This window comes from Balaenoptera physalus (genome assembly GCF_965194825.1).
Source record: "Balaenoptera physalus genome assembly, chromosome: X".
Classification (NCBI taxonomy): Eukaryota; Metazoa; Chordata; class Mammalia; order Artiodactyla; family Balaenopteridae; genus Balaenoptera; species Balaenoptera physalus.
The window spans coordinates 110,841,940-110,861,776 of NC_138903.1; the positions used below are offsets into that span (position 1 = coordinate 110,841,940).

General features: G+C 38.9%; 1 protein-coding gene across 1 annotated transcript; it reads left to right on the plus strand.

Annotated features, from left to right (window-relative positions):
* The first annotated feature begins 6,600 nt into the window (after window positions 1-6,600).
* PRR32 (proline rich 32) lies at window positions 6,601-11,533 on the plus strand. Its single transcript, XM_082446845.1, has 2 exons — window positions 6,601-8,998; window positions 9,818-11,533. The coding sequence occupies exons 1-2, from the start codon at window positions 8,979-8,981 to the stop codon at window positions 10,692-10,694; spliced, it is 897 nt and encodes a 298-aa protein (XP_082302971.1). The 5' UTR covers window positions 6,601-8,978; the 3' UTR covers window positions 10,695-11,533.
* The last annotated feature ends 8,304 nt before the right edge of the window (window positions 11,534-19,837 follow it).

Consider the following 19,837-nt stretch of genomic DNA (forward strand, 5'->3'; position numbering starts at 1 on the left):
TTTAAAAATTTTTTGCCAGTTTGATTACTATGTGTCTTGGCGTGTTTCTCCTTGGGTTTATCCTGTATGGGACTCTCTGCACCTCCTGGACTTGGGTGGCTATTTCCTTTCCCATGTTAGGGAAGTTTTCGACTATAATCTGTTCAAATATTTTCTCAGGTCCTTTCTCTCTCCCTTCTCCTTCTGGGACCCCTATAATGAGAATGTTGTTGTGTTTAATGCTGTCCCAGAGGTCTCTTAGGCTGTCTTCATTTCTTTTCATTCTTTTTTCTGTATTCTGTTCCGCAGCCGTGAATTCCACCATTCTGTCTTCCAGGTCACTTATCCAGTCTTCTGCCTCAGTTATTCTGCTATTGATTCCTTCTAGTGTATTTTTCATGTCAGTTATTGTATTGTTCATCTCTGTTTGTTTGTTCTTTAATTCTTCTAGGTGTTTGTTCTTTAATTCTTCTAGGTCTTTATTAAACATTTCTTGCATCTTCTCGATCTTTGCCTCCATTCTTTTTCTGAGGTCCTGGATCATCTTCACTATCATTATTCTGAATTCTTTTTCTGGAAGGTTGCCTATGTCCACTTCATTTAGTTGTTTTTCTAGGGTTTTATCTTGTTCCTTCATCTGGTACATAGTCCTCTGCCTTTTCATTTTGTCTATCTTTCTGTGAATGTGGTTTTCATTCTACAGGCTGAAGAATTGTAGTTCTTCTTGCTTCTGCTGTCTGCCCTCTGGTGGATGAGGCTATCTAAGAGGCTTGTGCAAGTTTCCTGATGGGAGGGACTGGTGGTGGGTAGAGCTGGCTGTTGTTCTGGTGGACAGAGCTCAGTAAAACTTTAATCCGCTTGTCTGCTGATAGGTTGGGCTGCGTTCCCTCCCTGTTGGTTGTTTGGCCTTAGGCCACCCAGCACTGGAGCGTACCCAGCTCTTTGGTGGGCTTAATTGCAGACCCTGGGAGGACCCACACCAAGGAGCACCTCCCAGAACTTCTGCTGCCAGTGTCCTTGTCCTCATGGTGAGCCACAGCCACCCCCTGCCTCTGCAGGAGACCCTCCAACACTAGCAGGTAGGTCTGGTTCAGTCTCCTGTGGGGTCACTGCTCCTTCCCCTGGGTCCTGATGCGCACACTACTTTGTGTGTGCCCTTCAAGAGTGGAGTGTCTGTTTTCCCCAGTCCTGTCAAAGTCCTGCAATCAAATCCCACTATCCTTCAAAGTCTGATTCTCTAGGAATTTCTCCTCCCATTGCCATACCCCCAGGTTGGGAAGCCTGACGCGGGGCTCAGAACCTTCACTCCAGTGGGTGGACTTCTGTGGTATAAGTGTTCTCCAGTTTGTGAGTCACCCACCCAGCAGTTATGGGATTTGATTTTATTGTGATTGTGCCCCTCCTGCCGTCTCATTGTGGCTTCTCCTTTGTCTTTGGATATAGGGTATCTTTTTTGGTGAGTTCCAGTGTCTTCCTGTCAATGATTGTTCAGCAGTTAGTTGTGATTCCGGTGCTCTCACAAGAGGGAGTGAGAGCATGTCCTTCTCCATGTAGATTTTATTATAATGATCGTATAATGAGTTTGTGTTTACTATAGGTTATACGCCTCTCTGGTCTGGGCATGCGCAGCCCAGGGAGGTTCCCTCATGTTACTGTGCCCCTCTTTATCAGGATATGCTGCCCACCACATGGCCATAGTTTCGCCTGTTCTGGGTGGGGTCAGGGGAGAGTCCCCAGGTGGTTGGGTGGGACTTGATTGCCTTTTCTTGTCTTTCTCACCACTGTCACCTCCTTGCTGCTAATGTCTGACTAACTACCTAACATTTCTACCTTAAGAATTTATAAGAGGAGGCAAAAAAATAGGAATCTGAATATTTTAATCAGGTTTGAGATTTCCTTGAGATTTGGTAGCAACTTCATCAGTTTATATTAACTGATGCACATTTTAAAACTATGTTTGGTTAAATAGGACAGAAGTCCTAAAACTTTTTGGTCTAGGACCACTTTACACTCTGAAAGATTATTCAGGACTCCAAAGAGTTTTTGTTTGGGTGGGTTATATCTATCAATAATTACCATATTAGAAATTAAAACAGAAAAAGTTTTAAAACACAGGATATAGAACCACAGGTTTCATTAATCTCGAAGCAATGACATCACATATCAAGCAGCCTCTGGAAAACGCCACTGTACACTAGTGAGAGAATGAGAGTGAAAAAAGCAAATAATGCCTTCATACAATGATGAAAATATTTTGACCTTGTGGACTTTTGGAAAGGATCTTGGGGACCCCAGTTTTCCCCAGACCACACTCAGAATTGCTGCTCTAGATGAACTAAACTCAACACATCTGTTCAAAACTAATCATGGTATTTGGAGGTTTATGAAACAAAAAGGAACTGAAGGCATGGGGTGTGGTCAAAAGGGTTTTATGTTCTAGTGCTCCTGTAGTCAGTTGGTTAGACCTAGAGAATAAGAGTATCCACTTGAAGGCTGGATTCGTCCTCAAAATGCTAGGCTTCAAGGCTAAAAGACCATCTAGTCGGTATTTCTCTATTGTGATCCAAAGAACCCCACATCAGAATCATTAAGGATTTAAACTGCAGATAACTGTACTTCACTACAGATCAGCTAAATCAGAATCTTAGAGGTGGAGCCTGCGAACCTGCTATTTTAATAAGATCCCCAGATCCTCCACTTTCAGCTTTTAGAGACATGAATTGATAAGTGTGTTTATTTAGGGGAAGAATTGATCAGAAGAAAAGATCAGACTCTGGAGGGCCAGGCAATGGGAAAGTGTCTCTTCTAAGATTACTAGAAGATAATGGAGGAATCTCACTCAGGCATTAAAGTTTCAACAGCTCTATAGTACTATCTGAACCAAAGTGATGAACCCTTCCAGAGGCACTGGGTCATTCTGCATATGGCCAAACCAGAGCAAGTGGAGATATGGGCTATTGCATATTTCAGGTGACCTATGAACTTATTTATATCTGTGGTTCCTATATTTTCTTTAAAGTAGCAAATCGTTCAGAGAATCAATAAATCAAATCTGCACTATCAGGAAGCCAAGCAACCTTCTTGTTGTTTTTTTTTTTTTAAAGGCTTTTCATTCTAATCATCACAGGGGTTTTCAGTGATTCCTGATGTGCAACACAAGATTCTGAAGTCCAATTAAATATATAGTCAAATACAAAAGTGCAGACTCTTTATTCTAACACAGCTACTGCATTAAATACAACAATGGGTGAGATTTATGTAGCACCAATTGAAACGTTTAAAGCATTTTACACCATGGGTTTTTTCTTAATACTGTGGTTAATCCTCCCCACCTTAATGATTCAGGAGATGAAGAACGGCCTTACGGGTAGGCGAAATAGGTGGCTACCTACACAGTGATATTTAAAATGTGTCCCCAAATCTTCCTGCCCCTGAAATATAACCCATGGTTTTATTAACCTATGTACAGTGATTTACAGATTGCAAAGTGATTCCATATAATTATCATATTTAATTTCCTGAACAGCCCTGAAATAGGTAAGAGGCATCATCATTCCCATTTTACATATAAGAAAACTGAGTCAAATATGCACAAGGAAAGGGATTATATTTTAATCACCTAGTTTGTAACAGTCACTTTTCACACATGCTTTAATATAATTCTCTCTATAATCCTACTTCACAAATGAGGAGAATGAGGTTCAGAGAAGTTAAGCAACCTGCCCAAGGTCACAAAGCCAGTAAGTAGTAAAGCTGAGATTTGAACCCAGGTCTGTGTTCCTCTGATTCCAGAACCAAAGCCCTTCAAAAGTTGGCACATATGATTCATTCTTAATAAAGCTTGATAAAATGTTTTCAGCATGAATTTACACTGTCTTAATTATAAGCAAGAAGAAACTAATCTAAAATAGTTTTTGTTTTTTAAACTTAGTGCTCAAGAAATTAAGTATGCCTTCAATTCCCTTTCATGTGTGTGTGTGTGTGTGTGTGTGTGTGTGTGTGTGTCTAATTGTTATAAACTTATGGTCTAATGGGCTACTGTAAAGCAACTTTTTTCATTAACTTTCCTCATTTTACTTATTAGTCCATGTTTATATCTTAATTTATAATATATATCCATGTGAACATAAAATACATTAATTTTGTTTTATTTTTTAATTAATATATTTTCCTAATTCAGAAAGGTATTCTCCAGAGTTATCATTAATAGGTCACTTGGACAACTCACCTCTCCCCACCCCCACTTCACCCAACACACACACACGATTAACTCTATGTTCTCCCACTTGCTCCAATACTGGAAGATGGATGAACTAACCACGATTATAAGCTCAGTCCCACCTTAGTGACATAGAAATAGTCTGAGCAACCCTATACCTGCAGTTCAAAAACTCAAAATCAATTTAATTTTAATACTGGTCATACTGAGCACATATTAAAATTAATTCATTAGTAATGATCACTCAGTGCTGTCCTATGACTAAGTTCTTTTCTCTGTCACCAACCCTATTCGCTCCATGAGAGGACTTTTAGTCCTCATCCTCTTGCTGGACTGCCACCAAATGCCTAATCTTCAGTCACTTGCTACGTTCCTGCATGGGCAGGCTTTCTGAGATGCACTGCAATTTGTATGATTTCTTCATTGCAGAACTATATTAGGATGAGTGTCAGTGAGTACATGCATTAAATAAACTAAACTCGGATCTGGTACACATCTGGATCAGATGTTTTGATCTGAGCCACCTATGTGATTCACCTAGAACTATAGTCAGGAGGCCACGTGGTTGAATGGAAGAAATACGGGCTCTGATGTCAGATTGTCTGTGTCTCAACATTGTCTGCTGTTTACTAGCTGTGGGACCTTGGAAAAAACTACTTAAACTTCTCCCTGTCTTTATCTTCATCTATAAAATAGATATAATAATAGTAACGGCCTTAAAAGTTTGCTGTGAATATTAAATGAGAGGAAGTGTATTAAATATCTGGCATAGAGTAAGTAGTAAAAGAAAAAAAAATCTCAGTTTCCTTTTCCTTCTTCATTTTTCTCATCTGGCTTGCCCAGCTGTTACTTAATTTCTAGTTCTGACTCTCAGGAGATCAAGAAAAATTAGAGTGATCTGTTGAAGGAATTTCTGATAGCTTCTGATTTCTATAAGAAAATAATCTGTTTTGGAGTCATTGCCATAAATTACCTGTTTAAAACAATTTTTTAAAAGTCTCGAGCAAAGAACTTGAGAAAAGCAATAGTAGTCTATTGATCTCCATACACATCGGTCCAACAGTGAGGCATGTGTTGTTAGTTGCTTTTGCCAGTACGGGTAGTGAAGTAACCACACTCTCACCTGTTCACCCTTGTCACTTACCACATAGAGTTTGCAGGACAGCTGGTGGCAGAGAGGACAGGAGTACTGCCTATAGTTGTGCAACTGAATATTTCTGTCTGGCCCATTCTGGGGTAGTACCATGCCTTCATTAATCTCATGCTTCTTAATACACTGAATTAAATAGCAACACACCCTTCAAAATATCTGGTCTATCTTCTAGAGGTACTTTTAGACATTCTAAACTGAGAGCTTTCCACAGGCATAGCTACATTACATTTTGAAAGCGAGTTAATGGATGAGATCTTTTGACAACTGTCTCCCCAGAGATCAGCATGACAATCTCTTCATCACCTTCTTATTAGCCTGATGGAAAGAGAGAAAATCATCCTTATGTCTCTATCTCCTGGATTCTTTTTCTAGCAAAAAAGAAAGGATGTATTTTAAATGATACTTTGCCTGTACTTACGCATCTGCAAAATTTCTTTGAAAAACAACCAACAACATCATTTTGGCAGTACAACCACATTTTTAATGACCTCGTAATTGCTGGGCAAATGTAAATATATCTCTTTGCATGGTTCTCACTTAGCATTTCAATAAAGTCCTCAAAACCTTTTGAGAGATATGAGAGTGATAGCTGGAGCTGTGTCATGAAATTAGAGGCCATGGGTAATGAAAGGCATTTATAGTTTAGCTACTTTCACAGCTAAGCTACTTTTTGGCAAATCCTCAACTTCCATTACTCATTTTTTCCTCCCCAAAACAGTTATTCAAAGAAACAACAACAAAAAGTATACACTTTATTACTTCATTTTCAGAGCTCAGTGGATAATTGAAGCAGCTAACAGCTTTGTGTCAAAAAGTAGGTTTTGAGATGATTCTAGTTTTATCTTTAACTATAAAATCTGAGTGCCTTCAAATATTCCCTGCTGGGTACAACTTTACTAGTTTTCTGGCTGATCTTGCTATCTCTAGAGGGTCCAATTGGCTCTTTAAACTTCTATTTCTGCCAAATATGAGCCCAGTTTGGATTAAAAATCTGAATGACAAAATTCCAAATTTTCCCCTTCATTCCTACCTCCATACCTGTTCTTTTTCTTCTTCTTTTTTTAAATTTATTTTTGGCTGCATTGGGTCTTAATTGCAGCACGCGAGATCTTTGGTTGCGGCACGCAGGCTTCTCTCTAGTTGTGGAGCGTGGGCTCCAGAGCGCATGGGCTCTGTAGTTGCGGCACGTGGGCTTAGTTGCCCCACAACATCTGGGATCTTAGTTCCCCCACAACATCTGGGATCTTAGTTCCCCAACCAGGGATTGAACCACGTCCCCTGCATTGGAAGGCGGATTCTCAACCACTAGACCACCAGGGAAGTCCCCTTCATACCTGTTCTTGATATGGAATATTGCACCCACCCTTAAAAACACAACTCAAGCCCCAACCCCACATGAAATATTTCACAACTACTTTTGCCTAAAATTATAGCTTCTTCTTCTGAATTTCCATTGTGGAAAATGACAGCTAATAGTCTGTGTCTATTCTTTCTTATTGCATTCTTCTTTTATAGATGTTTTTCTCTCCCCCCAGAAAGTTTGAATATTCCTTGAAGTCACTACCAGTTGCATATTTAACTTTTGTGGTATAATCCACACTAAACCAAATAGTGAATGCATGCAGTAGGTATTCAACAAACATTCATTGCACAAAAGCAAACAAGTTGCAAGGCAACATCTGAGCTAGAATCCATAAATTTATAATATCTATTATGGTTTTGGAAAATTCTAAGGTGCCATTGGCTTTGTCACTCTGCCCAGCTATTTGCTGTCTATATTACATTTCACTCTCACGTAATCCAATTAAGGCGATACTTTACTAAATAGGCATTTCTAGCTAAAAACAGCCAATTATTGCAATAGTTTGATAGTCATAAAAGGGTTTCCTGGGGATTCCTTGCCATTATTCAGAAAAAAATGCAAGCTCTCAAATATAAACTATGTAAATACGACTTACCAACTATTAGCAGGCATTGACCCAAGTTTCATTATTCCCTCTGATATGGCAAGTGTTAAAAGGGCTTTAAGGCTCTACCACAATTACATTGCTAATAATAACTTTTCTTTTACATAAGGACAAGGAAATAATAAACTAAAGAAAAATAGTAACTGAAGCTGGAGAATCAAGATATTTCTTAACAGTGAGCCATGCTAGGCAAGGGGACAGATTCCTCTGGGAGAAGTTTTGGAAACATGCCGCTTTCATCTTTCAATGAGATAAAGAAAACTCGATAGTGTATAGACAGGGACAAGGCACCCTGGCAGGAAGATGTGGACTTAGAGACCCAAAAGGTCATTTCTATTATGAGTCTGTTGCTTCACAGCAGTGACCATTCCTTTGCATTAGTATCTTGTACCTACCCACTGCACACACGCATGCCCGCGCACACACATTCCACATATAAATTGAAATATATATATATATATATATATATATATATATATATATATGGCTGTTGAAATGTTGAAATGTAACAGCATATGCAGCATATTCTGATATTGGGAATAAAGAAAGTTATTTTAAGGTCTTTGAAGTCTAGTCTGAACAGCACAAATCTTAGGTGAATTTAAGGAAGTGGGCCAAGTTTTTGGCTTTATCCTAGAGCAAGATTAGTAATCTTAGATCAGGGGATGGCCGTCGTAATTTCAGAGCAATTAATCTGTAGATCGTTGGCAGAAAATAAAAGCTGAGGAAGTATACTTGCTTAAGGTAGGGAGGGGGAAGAAATTTAGGCTGGAAGAACAGAAAGTGCCTTATGCAAAAAGTTACAAGGCAAAATCTGAGCTAATATTTGTAAATTGATGTTATCTCCTATGCCTTTTATTTCCCCTCTCACTTGCAGGGAAGTTTCCAGAACTCTATTCTGGGAAATATGTGTGTACACACACACACACACACACACACACACATATACACCATACTGAGCCAATAAACTAGAAGGTAGGATGAAGGGAAGAATTGCAAATTGAGGGGCTAAAAAGTAAAAGCCAATATGATTCTTAGAGGGACTTTTTTTATAGTGCTATCCTTGTTTCATCTTCACAAGTGAGACTCAGACTGCAAAGCAATTTAACCCCCCAAACTCTGTTCTCCACCAAGTTAATAGTATGCACCCCCTAACTGGAAGTTTAAATTACAAGATTAGGCATGGTACTCTGCTCAATGTTTGTAATTCCACCCTGGAAGAGGAGATTTGACAACTACCTTTTCTAAATAAAACTTCAGAAATAACTCTTAACAAAAGACCATGCCACCATGATTCTTCTAAAATCGTCTTGATGATTTGTCTTTCTAATTGGACTGCAACAGGGTTAATGTAGCGAATGCCTTTAAATTCATCTACTACTGTGCAAAAAGGAATCATACATTTAGCTTCAGAGGAGTGTCACAGATTTATCCACTCCTCCTCCTCCTGGCTCCTTTTCTCCCTCCCTTCCCTAGCAACTGGTAACCTCATAAAGAGGACTCCAAATCTAGAAAGAAGCAGTTGGTCCCTGGCTTCATTCGACCTGCCAAGCTGCTCTAAAGAAGCACCAGTCATTTCTCCAGACTGAGTTGGCTTGGCGTGGGCGTTCAGCTGGTTTTCTCCATCACCTCAAGAAGGCTTTGCTGATCAAATTTCTCCATGGCGTGTATTGAAAATGTGTAAGTACAAAACTGTGTACAACTGTTTAAGTTGAAGGCAAAAGGCAATTTGAATAGTTTTCCTGTGTGAGTGCGACACGGACAACAGGGAGGGGTGGGTTGCGAAGGATGCGAAGGGGATCACAGACAGAAGCGTGAAGGACATAAATTCAGGTACTAAGAATACTGGAGTCTTAAATGTAATTTTGAAGTTGCAAATCCTTAGTCTAAATTGTGGGGTTTAAATATGAGGAAATTCTTACTCTAGGGCGTGGTATGGGTTGAATGAAAGAAAATTTTAACAAAAGTTGGTGTAAATGTTGAATGATGCTTCATGAAAGAGAAACCAAGTGGAGTGTTTGTTAGCATAACTAACCTTTCTTCGACTTCTGTGGAGAAAAAAAAATGTTTTCCCTCATAAGACTTTCCAGAGCACTGCTACCAGAATCTAAATGATGGGTTTAGTGGATCATAGATCCTCCTGGGACTGAAAGAGCTGGTGTCTCCTCTGTTTATCTAGCGTGCCTTCGCACTGCAGCTTTTAAGGAAGCTCTCTGAGTCTTCTAGGCTGCCTTGTTGCCTTGAGGAGGTGGGAATATGGGGAACGGGGTGGAGCCACAGGTCAGCCATAAAGGGAAACGACAAAGCCTGATGCTAAAGAGGCCGCCTGGTGAAGGGCAAGTGAATCGAAGAAGTGTTTGCTGACTACACCTGGGAGGAGATCGGGCTCTCCCTTTTCCCACCGTGTATTCCAGAGAATTCGATCAATCACATATTTCAGATATTTTCTGGTCACCGCATTTTCATTTTTATTAACCTATTTATTTCTGTTTTGGCAAGCCTTGGAGGGCACGCCCCTTCACCCACAGCAGTAGCTGCCGACGAACACGGGAACCCGGAGCTGCGCCCCGGCGTGCGCCTCCCGTGTCCGAGTTCCATGCAGAAGGATGATGCGGAGTCCTGGGGCCTCCCTCGCGCCCCCCTGAGACCTCCCTTCAATGTACTGACCGATCTGGCAAGAGAGCAACTGGAGCGTCCCTCAGAGAGAACAGAATCCTGCATTCCTGTCGACGGTTCGAGAGCTCTCAAACCCCCCTATGGGCCACCACCTGCTGTTGCGGAAGAGTCCCTAGCAACAGCAGAAGTAAATAGCTCGGAGGGGCTGGCAGGCCGGAGGCAGAGGGGACAGGATGCTATTAATGTGGCCCGGGAATTCTCTGGCGGCCCTCCCGCACTGATGGCGGGGGGGACGAGGGTCAGCAACGGGGGCACTGAGAGAGGTGGCAGTAATGCAAGGTTATATGTGGCTTTGCCAAGGGGTCAAGGATTCGTTCCATCCAGGGGCTCTCAAGTAAGAGGCCCGCCACCTATCCCCACCCTTAGATCAGGGATAATGATGGAGGTGCCTCCAGGAAGTACGAGAGTGACCTGCAAGGAAAGGTTGGCTCATGTTTCCTTTCCACTGGGAGGCCCGCGGCACCCCGTGGAGAACTGGCCAAGGCCTATGCCCTTGTCGTCCAGCACTGCAGGTTTACCTTCTTGCGCTACTGCCCATTGCTTCATTCCTCCTCGACCTCCAAGTTTCAATCCGTTTCTCGCTATGCCTGTGGCTTTTGCTCCTCCCCCGATATTTGGTCCTCCACTGCCTTCCTATTTTGCCAATTTCCCTTCCTGGGGAATGCCGGCTCCTGCATCCTCAAACAGAGAGAACAACTGATGGCAAAAAAAGGAAGGAGGGGAAAAAAAACGGTTGGGAAAAGAGGTGAAAGTTACTCATTTATGTTTTTATATTTGAAACCCCCTACCCTCTTGCAGCCTGTTTAGCACTAATGTGCCTTACATACTTGGAAATTCAATAAAGGTTCTAAACTTTGAAATATTGTGAATTATTTTTAAAAATGCCACTCTGGGAGCTGAAGCCTTGGATTTTGTTTTCTACTTTTAAGGAAATGAAAGCAGTAATGTGCCAGTGTTTTGTAAGTAGCTTAGTTGAATCCCTACCAATGGCTTGCAGCTGTGACCGTGGGGAGGCGGCACTGGGTTCTTGTTAGACTTGGAGAGTCCGGGGTGGGGAATTCCTACCTACCTAAGGTTATGGGGGTTGCTCAGTGCAGGATGGGTGAATGAAGATAGGGTCCAGAAGGTAGACCCAAGTCCAGATAATAGAGAAAAATGCCCAAACACTAAAAGTAGCCAGATGAGACTGAGGTGAGAGTAACAGAGCCAACATTTCACAGCCAGTTAGAGGCAGAACCAGGCTGAAAAGTTAAGAAAGAAAAGGGGCAGGGGAGATGGGAGAGTTCTACACATTGCTTTGTCTTTGTACCTCTGAGTACATATGTAGATATTGTTTTCTGTAAATAACTTTTTTTTTTCTCCATTCTCTACAGTTTGTTCAAAGAGTAAAGTCCAAAGTCAAATCTGGTCTTGTTAACCTAGTAATAACTTTGCCTTACCTAGGAATACTCCTTACAATTTTTATAAACAAAAGGGTTTTGACTCTAAATGCAGTTTTAAGTATTGTTTTCAATTTAAATAAAAGTCATTTGAATTTCACACTACAACTAGTGTTTGTCTCTCAGCATTTCGCTGTTGCTAAGTACATGGTATAGATAGGGCTGGCTTAATAGAAGTCCGGGGACAAGATGGAACTGGGCTGAATCCTTCACCCATTCTTGAAACAAAGGGTATTATATACTCAGAACTTTTAAGGGCAAATGAAAACATTTCACTCATGTGGAATTATTTTCTCTGACACTGCTATGTTTGTACTCTTCATAAGTGCTACAGCACCCCATTATCATGATGGCTCTGAGAGATTATCAAAAGCCCAGATGGGAGCTTTTTCAAATTCTAGTGACAAAGATATGGGCACAGCATGCAGGGTGGAAGGATGGCCATTCTGACCACTATACAACTTCATTCACACAGTGGTCCTAAAACACACCGACACTTGTCTATGAAGAACCACTAAATTAGAAATATCTTTAGAGGATGATTCTTCCTATGAGCGTTTTTCATGCGCAGAGCTGATGATGTAGGTGATGTAAGCAGTCAGTTAATGGTTGACAAAACCTACAGATCCAAAAGGCACCTAGCCTATAAGCAAAACCATTCATGTGTTTTTAGCACCAATCGTAGGTTCTTCACTACTCTGGGAAAAAAAGCCACATGGATCCATGAAGTTTCTTTTTCTCCATTTGATTCAGAATAGATTGTTCTAAATTTACAGGTGACAGTGCAAGGAGCACTGGATAAAAGGAGCATGTGGATGGAGCTTGCTAAGATTCCCCTCACTCTGTCCTGAAGCTGGCGCAGTTCCATCAATTCACCGTGGTGGGTTGAGCAGAAGCATTCAGCAAATCATTTGACAGCTGCTCGCTATGAGGTAGCTTAGTCCCAGCGTACCAAACACTTATTGAATTTTCAGCCTTAATGAACAGAGGAGTTGGGCATGCTTATAGTCATCAAAAATATCTTTTGAGCCAGATGTTAAAAGATATTTTGACAAGAAATCAAGTTGTTGTGTCAACGGCAGTGCTGCATCTCTGGGGAGTTGCCAAAAGGTGTGGTAAGTGACAGCAGAACAGGATACGTTTTCCTTCTCAAAGGAAGTAGCTCCGATAAGCGCTCAGAAAGACTTTACTCACAATTGCAGCAATCCATGACAAATTTACTGTAACAAGAAAGTGCCACCAACACAAGCTGCTCTTTTTAAACCCTCTGTTCTCTTCCCTAATACCCTCTGCATGTTATTTTCTATGCCATTTCGAAACACTGAGCACCTACAGTATGCAACAAAAAATAACTATTAGCAAACTGAGGCGTTGAAGTTTCCTTTATACCTCTGTGGTGTAGGATAAATACATTTTCTTTAGTTTATGCTGAGCTCTGTGCCTATATAACAGGTTTCAGTAAACACAAGTATCAAATAAGCCTGGAATCCTGTTGTTAAATGCAAGTGAAATGCAAATATTTTTGTTTATTCACAGCTTCCGTATAGAAATACTGTATTATCTTATCATAGGTGCCACCATCCTCAATGACAGCAAAACACCCATTTTAAACACATGATTTGGGGCTTCCCTGGCGGTGCAGTGGTTAAGAATCCGCCTGCCAATGCAGGGGACACGGGTTCGTCCCTGGTCCGGGAAGATGCCACATGCCACGGAGCAACTAAGCCCGTGCGCCACAACTACTGAGCCTGAGCTTTAGAGCCCACAAGCCACAACAACTGAGCCTGCGTGCTGCAACTACTGAAGCCCACGTGCCTAGAGCCTGTGCTCCGCAACAAGAGAAGCCACCGCAATGAGAAGCCCGTGCACCGCAGGAAGAGTAGCCCCCGCTCGCCGCAACTAGAGAAAGCCCACGTGTAGAAACGAAGACCCAACAAAGCCAAAGTAAATAAAGAAATAAAAGAAGTAAAGAAGTAGAAAAAAAATGTTTAAAAAACACACGATTTGCCTTAAAATAGCTAATTTTAAATTATTCTGGTGCAATATGAGCTAATATTAATCCTACACCAAAATATCCTATTCATTTTGGAAAGTGCACATAATTCAATATATTCAACACTCTTGAACATATATGTTTTCCCTTTCTTTTCTGTGGCTTAAATAGCTCCTAACCTCAAGAGGGAAAGAAAAACATCAACAAAGTAGCCCTTTCTCCTGATAGTAATGGGAATGGGTTAAGTATTTCCTGTTCTAAGTTATAATCATTGTTACAAGATGATTCATGTTGTACTGTTTATTATTTATAGTTCTCATTATAGTCTTTGTCACAAGACTGTAGCATTAGAATTTTAATGTCCTATATATGCTCTAGAAGATAATAATAAACTGTTCAACTTTGACCTTTTCTATGTCCCTAAGTATGATTAATTAGCCATTTCTATTTTCCACTGTTTACAACTTCTGTAGCCTGATTGGGAGAGGTACACATGTAGCCAATCAAACTGTAGAATACTGAAAATGTTAAAGTTCAAATTATAACATTTTTAAAGTCTTTCATAAACCAGAATGACATTAAAATTACACGTTATTCTTCTGAGAGTTATTATAACAAACATAAAATAGGACCAAAAATTTATTTTCACTGGAGTCTTAAGGTTGAGATCATGGTGCTATCTTCATCTACTATGGAACAAGTGGTTTATTGCATGGCTGTCACTAAATAACTAAGTAATAAAAAATATATATACACACATACATATATGTATGGAGAAAGATATCCTTCCATAACTATTACATTGTACTGTAACAATGGCATTGAATTATCAAGTGCTATTGAGAGATGTTGATTTTTAAAGGACCTAATACTGAACTACGTGAAATGACTCTATTTCAAGATCAGTGGGCCAAAACCAGAGATAAAAGAAATTTTACACAGATCAAGAACACTATGTCATGTCATAGGTTAATTCCATAGCTATCACAAAACGTTGCATGTCTTCTTTATAATGAGCTGGATTGAGTGATATTCCCACAGAAAGAGCAAGTGATGAGACTAAATTAAGTGAAAGAACCCATCTGTTTCTCTGTGATGATGTTCATTTTTTCTTATAATAATGGAAATGTATAGCATTTACCAAATCAAGTCTAGATTTGAGAAGTCAGAAAAATTGTGATTCATCATGCAGTCATTTTCTTAAGTGCTTGAGAAGGTGCTACTCTTGCCAAAGACTAATTAAATATATATGCTTTCTCACCCACCATTGGGAACTTACTGCCATTCAGAAAATCTTTCTCAGCATCCCAATTTCTCAAAGAAACTATCTGTGGAACTTGTTTTCATGAAGTGACTCTACCATTGCTGTTTTGAGAATGGACTAGTATCCTGAAATACTTTATGGAGGTAAACTGACCACATTTTTCCCAACTCTGAAAATCTCTTTCCCCAAGTAAAATAAGATTGTAAAGCACACAACTCCATCATTCCTATCATAAAGGGCTTTGTCCATCTAATAGTGTTTAATTATATAATTTATTGAGAAATATACATTTATAACTGACTTCATCTAACACCCTGATTGTAAAAGCTTTGACTCAGAGGCAAAGCAACACAGGGAATATCGAGGTTGATGGATGGTGCTCGTGCATGTGAGAAAGAGAAAAACAGATGGAGAAAGACAGAGGATTAAAAATAGAGAGGGGCAGCGCCACTGTCAGTTGAGAAGAGATGAGATGAAGTGCTGTAGAAGAGGAAGCAGCTTCATAGTGGAAGTACTGTGGGAAGAGTAATACATTTGGATATGGGAGAATATAATCCAGAGAAGACAGAAAGGGGCAGTTTGGAAAGAAGGAAGTTACAGGGATTAAGTGTTTCATGAAAGAAAGGGCTCTGTGTAGGAGCCACACATCTGAGAGGGTGGGATGAGGTGATTAGAGAAACACTATCCAGCCTTCCTAAAAATGAATCTATCTCCACTGCTTCATTCCTTCCTATAAATATCATCTCTCTTCAGATAGCAGCCAATCTCATATTGCCTATGTGAAACTGGAAGCCCTTTCTAGTTTAGGTTTCATCAATCCCCCAAACTGGCCTTGACAAGCAGACTCACCATCATCAAGGTTACTTTATTAGTGAAGCGGGTGTGCAATGAATTAGGCTCACAAAAAAGCATTCTCTCTTCAAGTTCTCAAATATATCAGACCCTAAACTTGTTTTTCTTTTTAATTTTAAACTCCAATCTTTTTTTCCCCTAGCGAGGTACACTGATTATTTTCTAATTTTGCCTTTTCACCCCTCCTATTAAACCATAATTTTCTGAGGTAGGGTTGCTGGCTTTATTAATTACACTTCATCCAGAACCCAAGCAATCTATTATTTTTCCCAGGGGGCATATTTATACCTCCTCTAGGTATAAAATCCTTACACGTTCTGTTAATGCTCACTGGTGCTCAATAGCTATTAGCAATATACAGCAAATGTACTGAAGATACTATTTAATGCCCTAACTAAAAAGTTGATTATCCATAAATAAAATAATTTAAAAACATCTTGTATTAGTAATAAGTCACAACTGGAGGAAAATAATCAAATATAAATAATGTTTCATAGTTAAAAAATATCTATGAGATAGTCTTACAAAGACTATCAGTAAAATCACAGATGATCCCAAATTTAACAGAATGATATGGCTTTAAAAACGATCTCTTCAGAATTTATATAAACATTATTGCTTCAGTGCTAGGCATTTTCACAAACCAATTGCAATGTATGTACATCTCAAATTGTCCAACTTTATGATTAATTAACACTGCTAACATCACCAGTCAAATGAATCCATGCACATATCACTTCAAAACAGTGTAAAAGCTCATTTCTCCTTTAGGCATTTGATATGAAGTGAAGTTATATAAGAAAAATGCCAATTCCAATGTCTAAATGTTATCCTCTCTATTTAACTTGATGCTGTTATCCTTTTAGCATAGCCAGCAGTGGAGCCTACAAAGGTCAGTCAACCCTTAATTGGGAAACTAGTAAGAGGCCTTAGGTCTTGGGTCTTAGGCTCATTTAGTCAAAACAAACAAACAAAAAATCAAACATAACAGAGTGTAAAACACAGAATCCATGGGCTTGAAGATTAAAGTTATTCAACGTGCGTTTATTGAATGCATACTATATGAGTAGCTCTACATTGGGTGCTATAGAAAATAAAAACCAAGCAGACACCTGTGGAAGTGACTGATTACTAAGAAAACACTTGTTTTCCTTCAGTGATAGAAAACATACACTTATAGTAGAATGAGTTCTCATGTGCTCATGTGTATTTAGAATTTCCATGTCTTCTGTTGGTCTGATAGGTTCTCAATTTACAGGTGGAGAAACTGAGAGTCAAGAGATTTAGTGATTTGACCAAGAACAAAATGTGACTTTGTGGCAGAGTCAGAATCCTCTTGTTATTCCATACTTCAAAATGTGTTTCAAATGTATTAAAGATATAAATGAAAATAAGAAAATAAAAATGGCCATAAATTCTAGAAGAAAATATAAGTGAAATAAATGAATATTTACGTAACCATGATCTTTCTTCTCATGACGATAAAGTCAAAAATCATAACAGAACACACTACAATACTGAGATCTCTGTGTCAAAATTATCATAAACAGAATTTAAAAGCAAATGAAAAGCTTGGAGAAATTTTGCAGGATATCTAGAAAAAGGTTTAAATGTTATTAACAAATACAAAATTTGTGAGCCAATAGAAAAATTGTATAGCCTCGTATAAAATGAATAAGTGACATTAACAGGTAGTTTACAAAAGAAAAAAAGAAAAATGGCTAATAAACATGTAAAATAGTTTATAAGTATAAATTAAGATAAATACATTTTTCTCTCTCATAGTTGGCAAAGTTTTTTTCACATAATTATATCCATTGCTGGGGAGGGTTTGGGCACACTAGTTATGGGAGCATAAGTAGGAGAACATTTAGTGAGAGCATGTTACAATATTAAACAAATTCCTTAAAATTGTAGTGTTGTTTGATCCAAGAATCCCACATATTGGACTTTAGCCTAAGGAAATAATCATGGATATTGGATAAAGCTTTAGCTACAACCAGGCTCATCTCATCATTATAACAGGAAAAACTTAGAAATGAACTAAACTTTTCAAAATAGACAACTGTCCAATTAAATTGTGGTCCCTTCAGATGACAGAATATAATGCCACCGTCAGAGCAATAACAGAGAACTATAATTTTTAAAAAGGAAAACGTATATGCATTTAAAGTGAAAACAGTTTCAAAAGTATGTGCCAGTACGATCAGTTTTCTTCTCTTTGCTTATCTATATTTTTGAATTTTTATAATAAACATTTTCACTCTTGTAGTGAAATTTAGGAGTTGTGATAAAAAGGAGATCATATATGATTTCTAAGGTCTCTTTCAGCTCTACATTTCAATGAAACAATTATATAATATAATAGAAAACAGAATGGAATATTCTGTAATCATAATTTTAAATAAATGAGTACTCAGAGAAAGTGAGAAAATAATCAAGTGTGATGGGAGTAGTTATAGAGGTTTATGTCAAAGAGTTTAAGACAAACTCTGGAGCACTGTACCTTTGCAACATATGGTTTCTTGATCCTTTGTGAAATGAGGCCCTACTTTAGTGGTGTTGGCCAAGATCTGATACTTGGCTGTACGCTTGTTTTCATGAGACATTGAGCGTCAGTGAGTTGCGGGGTGGGGGGGGGGGGTCTATGCAAAGAGGGGCTAGGAATCAGGAGGCTGAGCCAAAAATGGGATCTGGAGTATATAGCAGGTTTAGGCAGGCAGGGGGTCAAATGCGGACAGGTCTGCTGAAGCAGCATGGTGCACGTAGGTATAAGTTCACTTTAACAACCCTTTCATTTTGCCATCCTTTCTAATTTCAAAGTTCTTGATTTCCCATTGAACTACAATGATCCTAGTTTTAATTCCAGCAGCCTGGACCAGCACGTGTTAACTGTAGCCAGAAAAATGTCAGAAGCATGTAGGTGAGTCATGCTTCTGATCTAGGCAGGAACAAAGGTCCTCGGATTATCACAATATCTGGCTCAGTGTCTTGCCCTTCTACACTGTTTCCTGTTGAACGTGAGCAATTTAAAAATTGGAAGTTAAGACAAGCACGGATGACTTAAGCATTTTAAAACTGCATATAACCTAACCCTGACTGCGGAGTACTGAGCATAAATTGTTTTCTATGACTTATGATAATCACACTTTAAAATGACTGTTCAGAGCAGGCCTACCAAGAATATGGTTGTACAGTTTGTATCCTGCACAAGGGTGTCTAGCCAAAGTGGTAAAAGTAGGGATTGAAATTCAGTTTGTACTCTGCTTGCTAAGCAGTACACCTGAGGAGAGGCAACTTTTTCTAATTTGTCCACACAGAGTGGATACCTTTTTCTAATTTATTCATAGAAGCAGCAGCTACTAGCTGTGGTTCAGGTTAATAACCAATGGGTCCAAATACATTCATATTCAATAAGATTGGAAAATCATTAAAAAGCATGAGCCCAGTTTAGAGAAAGCACAATGTCGATGTTGATAGAATTGAAAAATAATTGTCATTCAACATGCCCAGCAAATGATCAAAGACCAGCAGGCTATCAACTATAAATTACCTGCTAAAAAGCTACCATTAGACATGGAAAATGGATTCATATGAAAAAATAAATTAAAAATATAATTGACAAAAGGCAGTTGCTTTAATGGTATCTCTACAAAGAAAAAGTCCCATGAAGTATCTCTCTTGAACCTGCATAAAAAATATTCTTAATGGGAATAATGTAGAAATATATAGCTAGAATCCTCAAACCCAAACACCAGGCTAACATTTCAAACGCACTTTGGAAAATTACTGCTATGACTGACACTATTAAAATATTAAAAGTAATAATGCTGAAGTTCACAACAACCTTACAATATAAGCCTGCAAATATAGACTAAATATAGTTCAGTATGAAATCTACCCTTTAAAGCATATGTTGAGTATAAGGTGTGAATATATTAATGAGTCACTTTACATGAGCAAACTAATTTTGCTCCCTGAATACATTTAACATGTTATATTTTTTTCTGTAATTCTTTTCTTTTTTTTTTTTTTTTTAAGGGTGAGGTAGCAGTGAGGTCCTTTAACGGAAATTCATCATGCCACTCAGCTGTATTCATGTTTCTAGTGAAGAAGCTTATTTAACAATTTCTTAGAAGATGTCTCTTGGGTTTAGCTGTAGTCAGGAAATGGTGTATAATTAGCACTTTTATGTGGCATTAACAAACAATCTTGTTAGTTCATTACTTTTTAATATTTGCATCAGTCTTCTGAAAGCAGATTAAGAGCAACTATAATTTCCATATGCAAGTCGT

Bases quoted from the DNA above. Each gene is read 5' to 3' on its own strand.
- PRR32 (XM_082446845.1), top strand. From the start codon at position 8,979: ATGGCGTGTATTGAAAATGT. The intron at 8,999-9,817 runs GTAAGTACAAAA...TGTTTTGGCAAG, and splicing joins ATGGCGTGTATTGAAAATGT to CCTTGGAGGGCACGCCCCTT.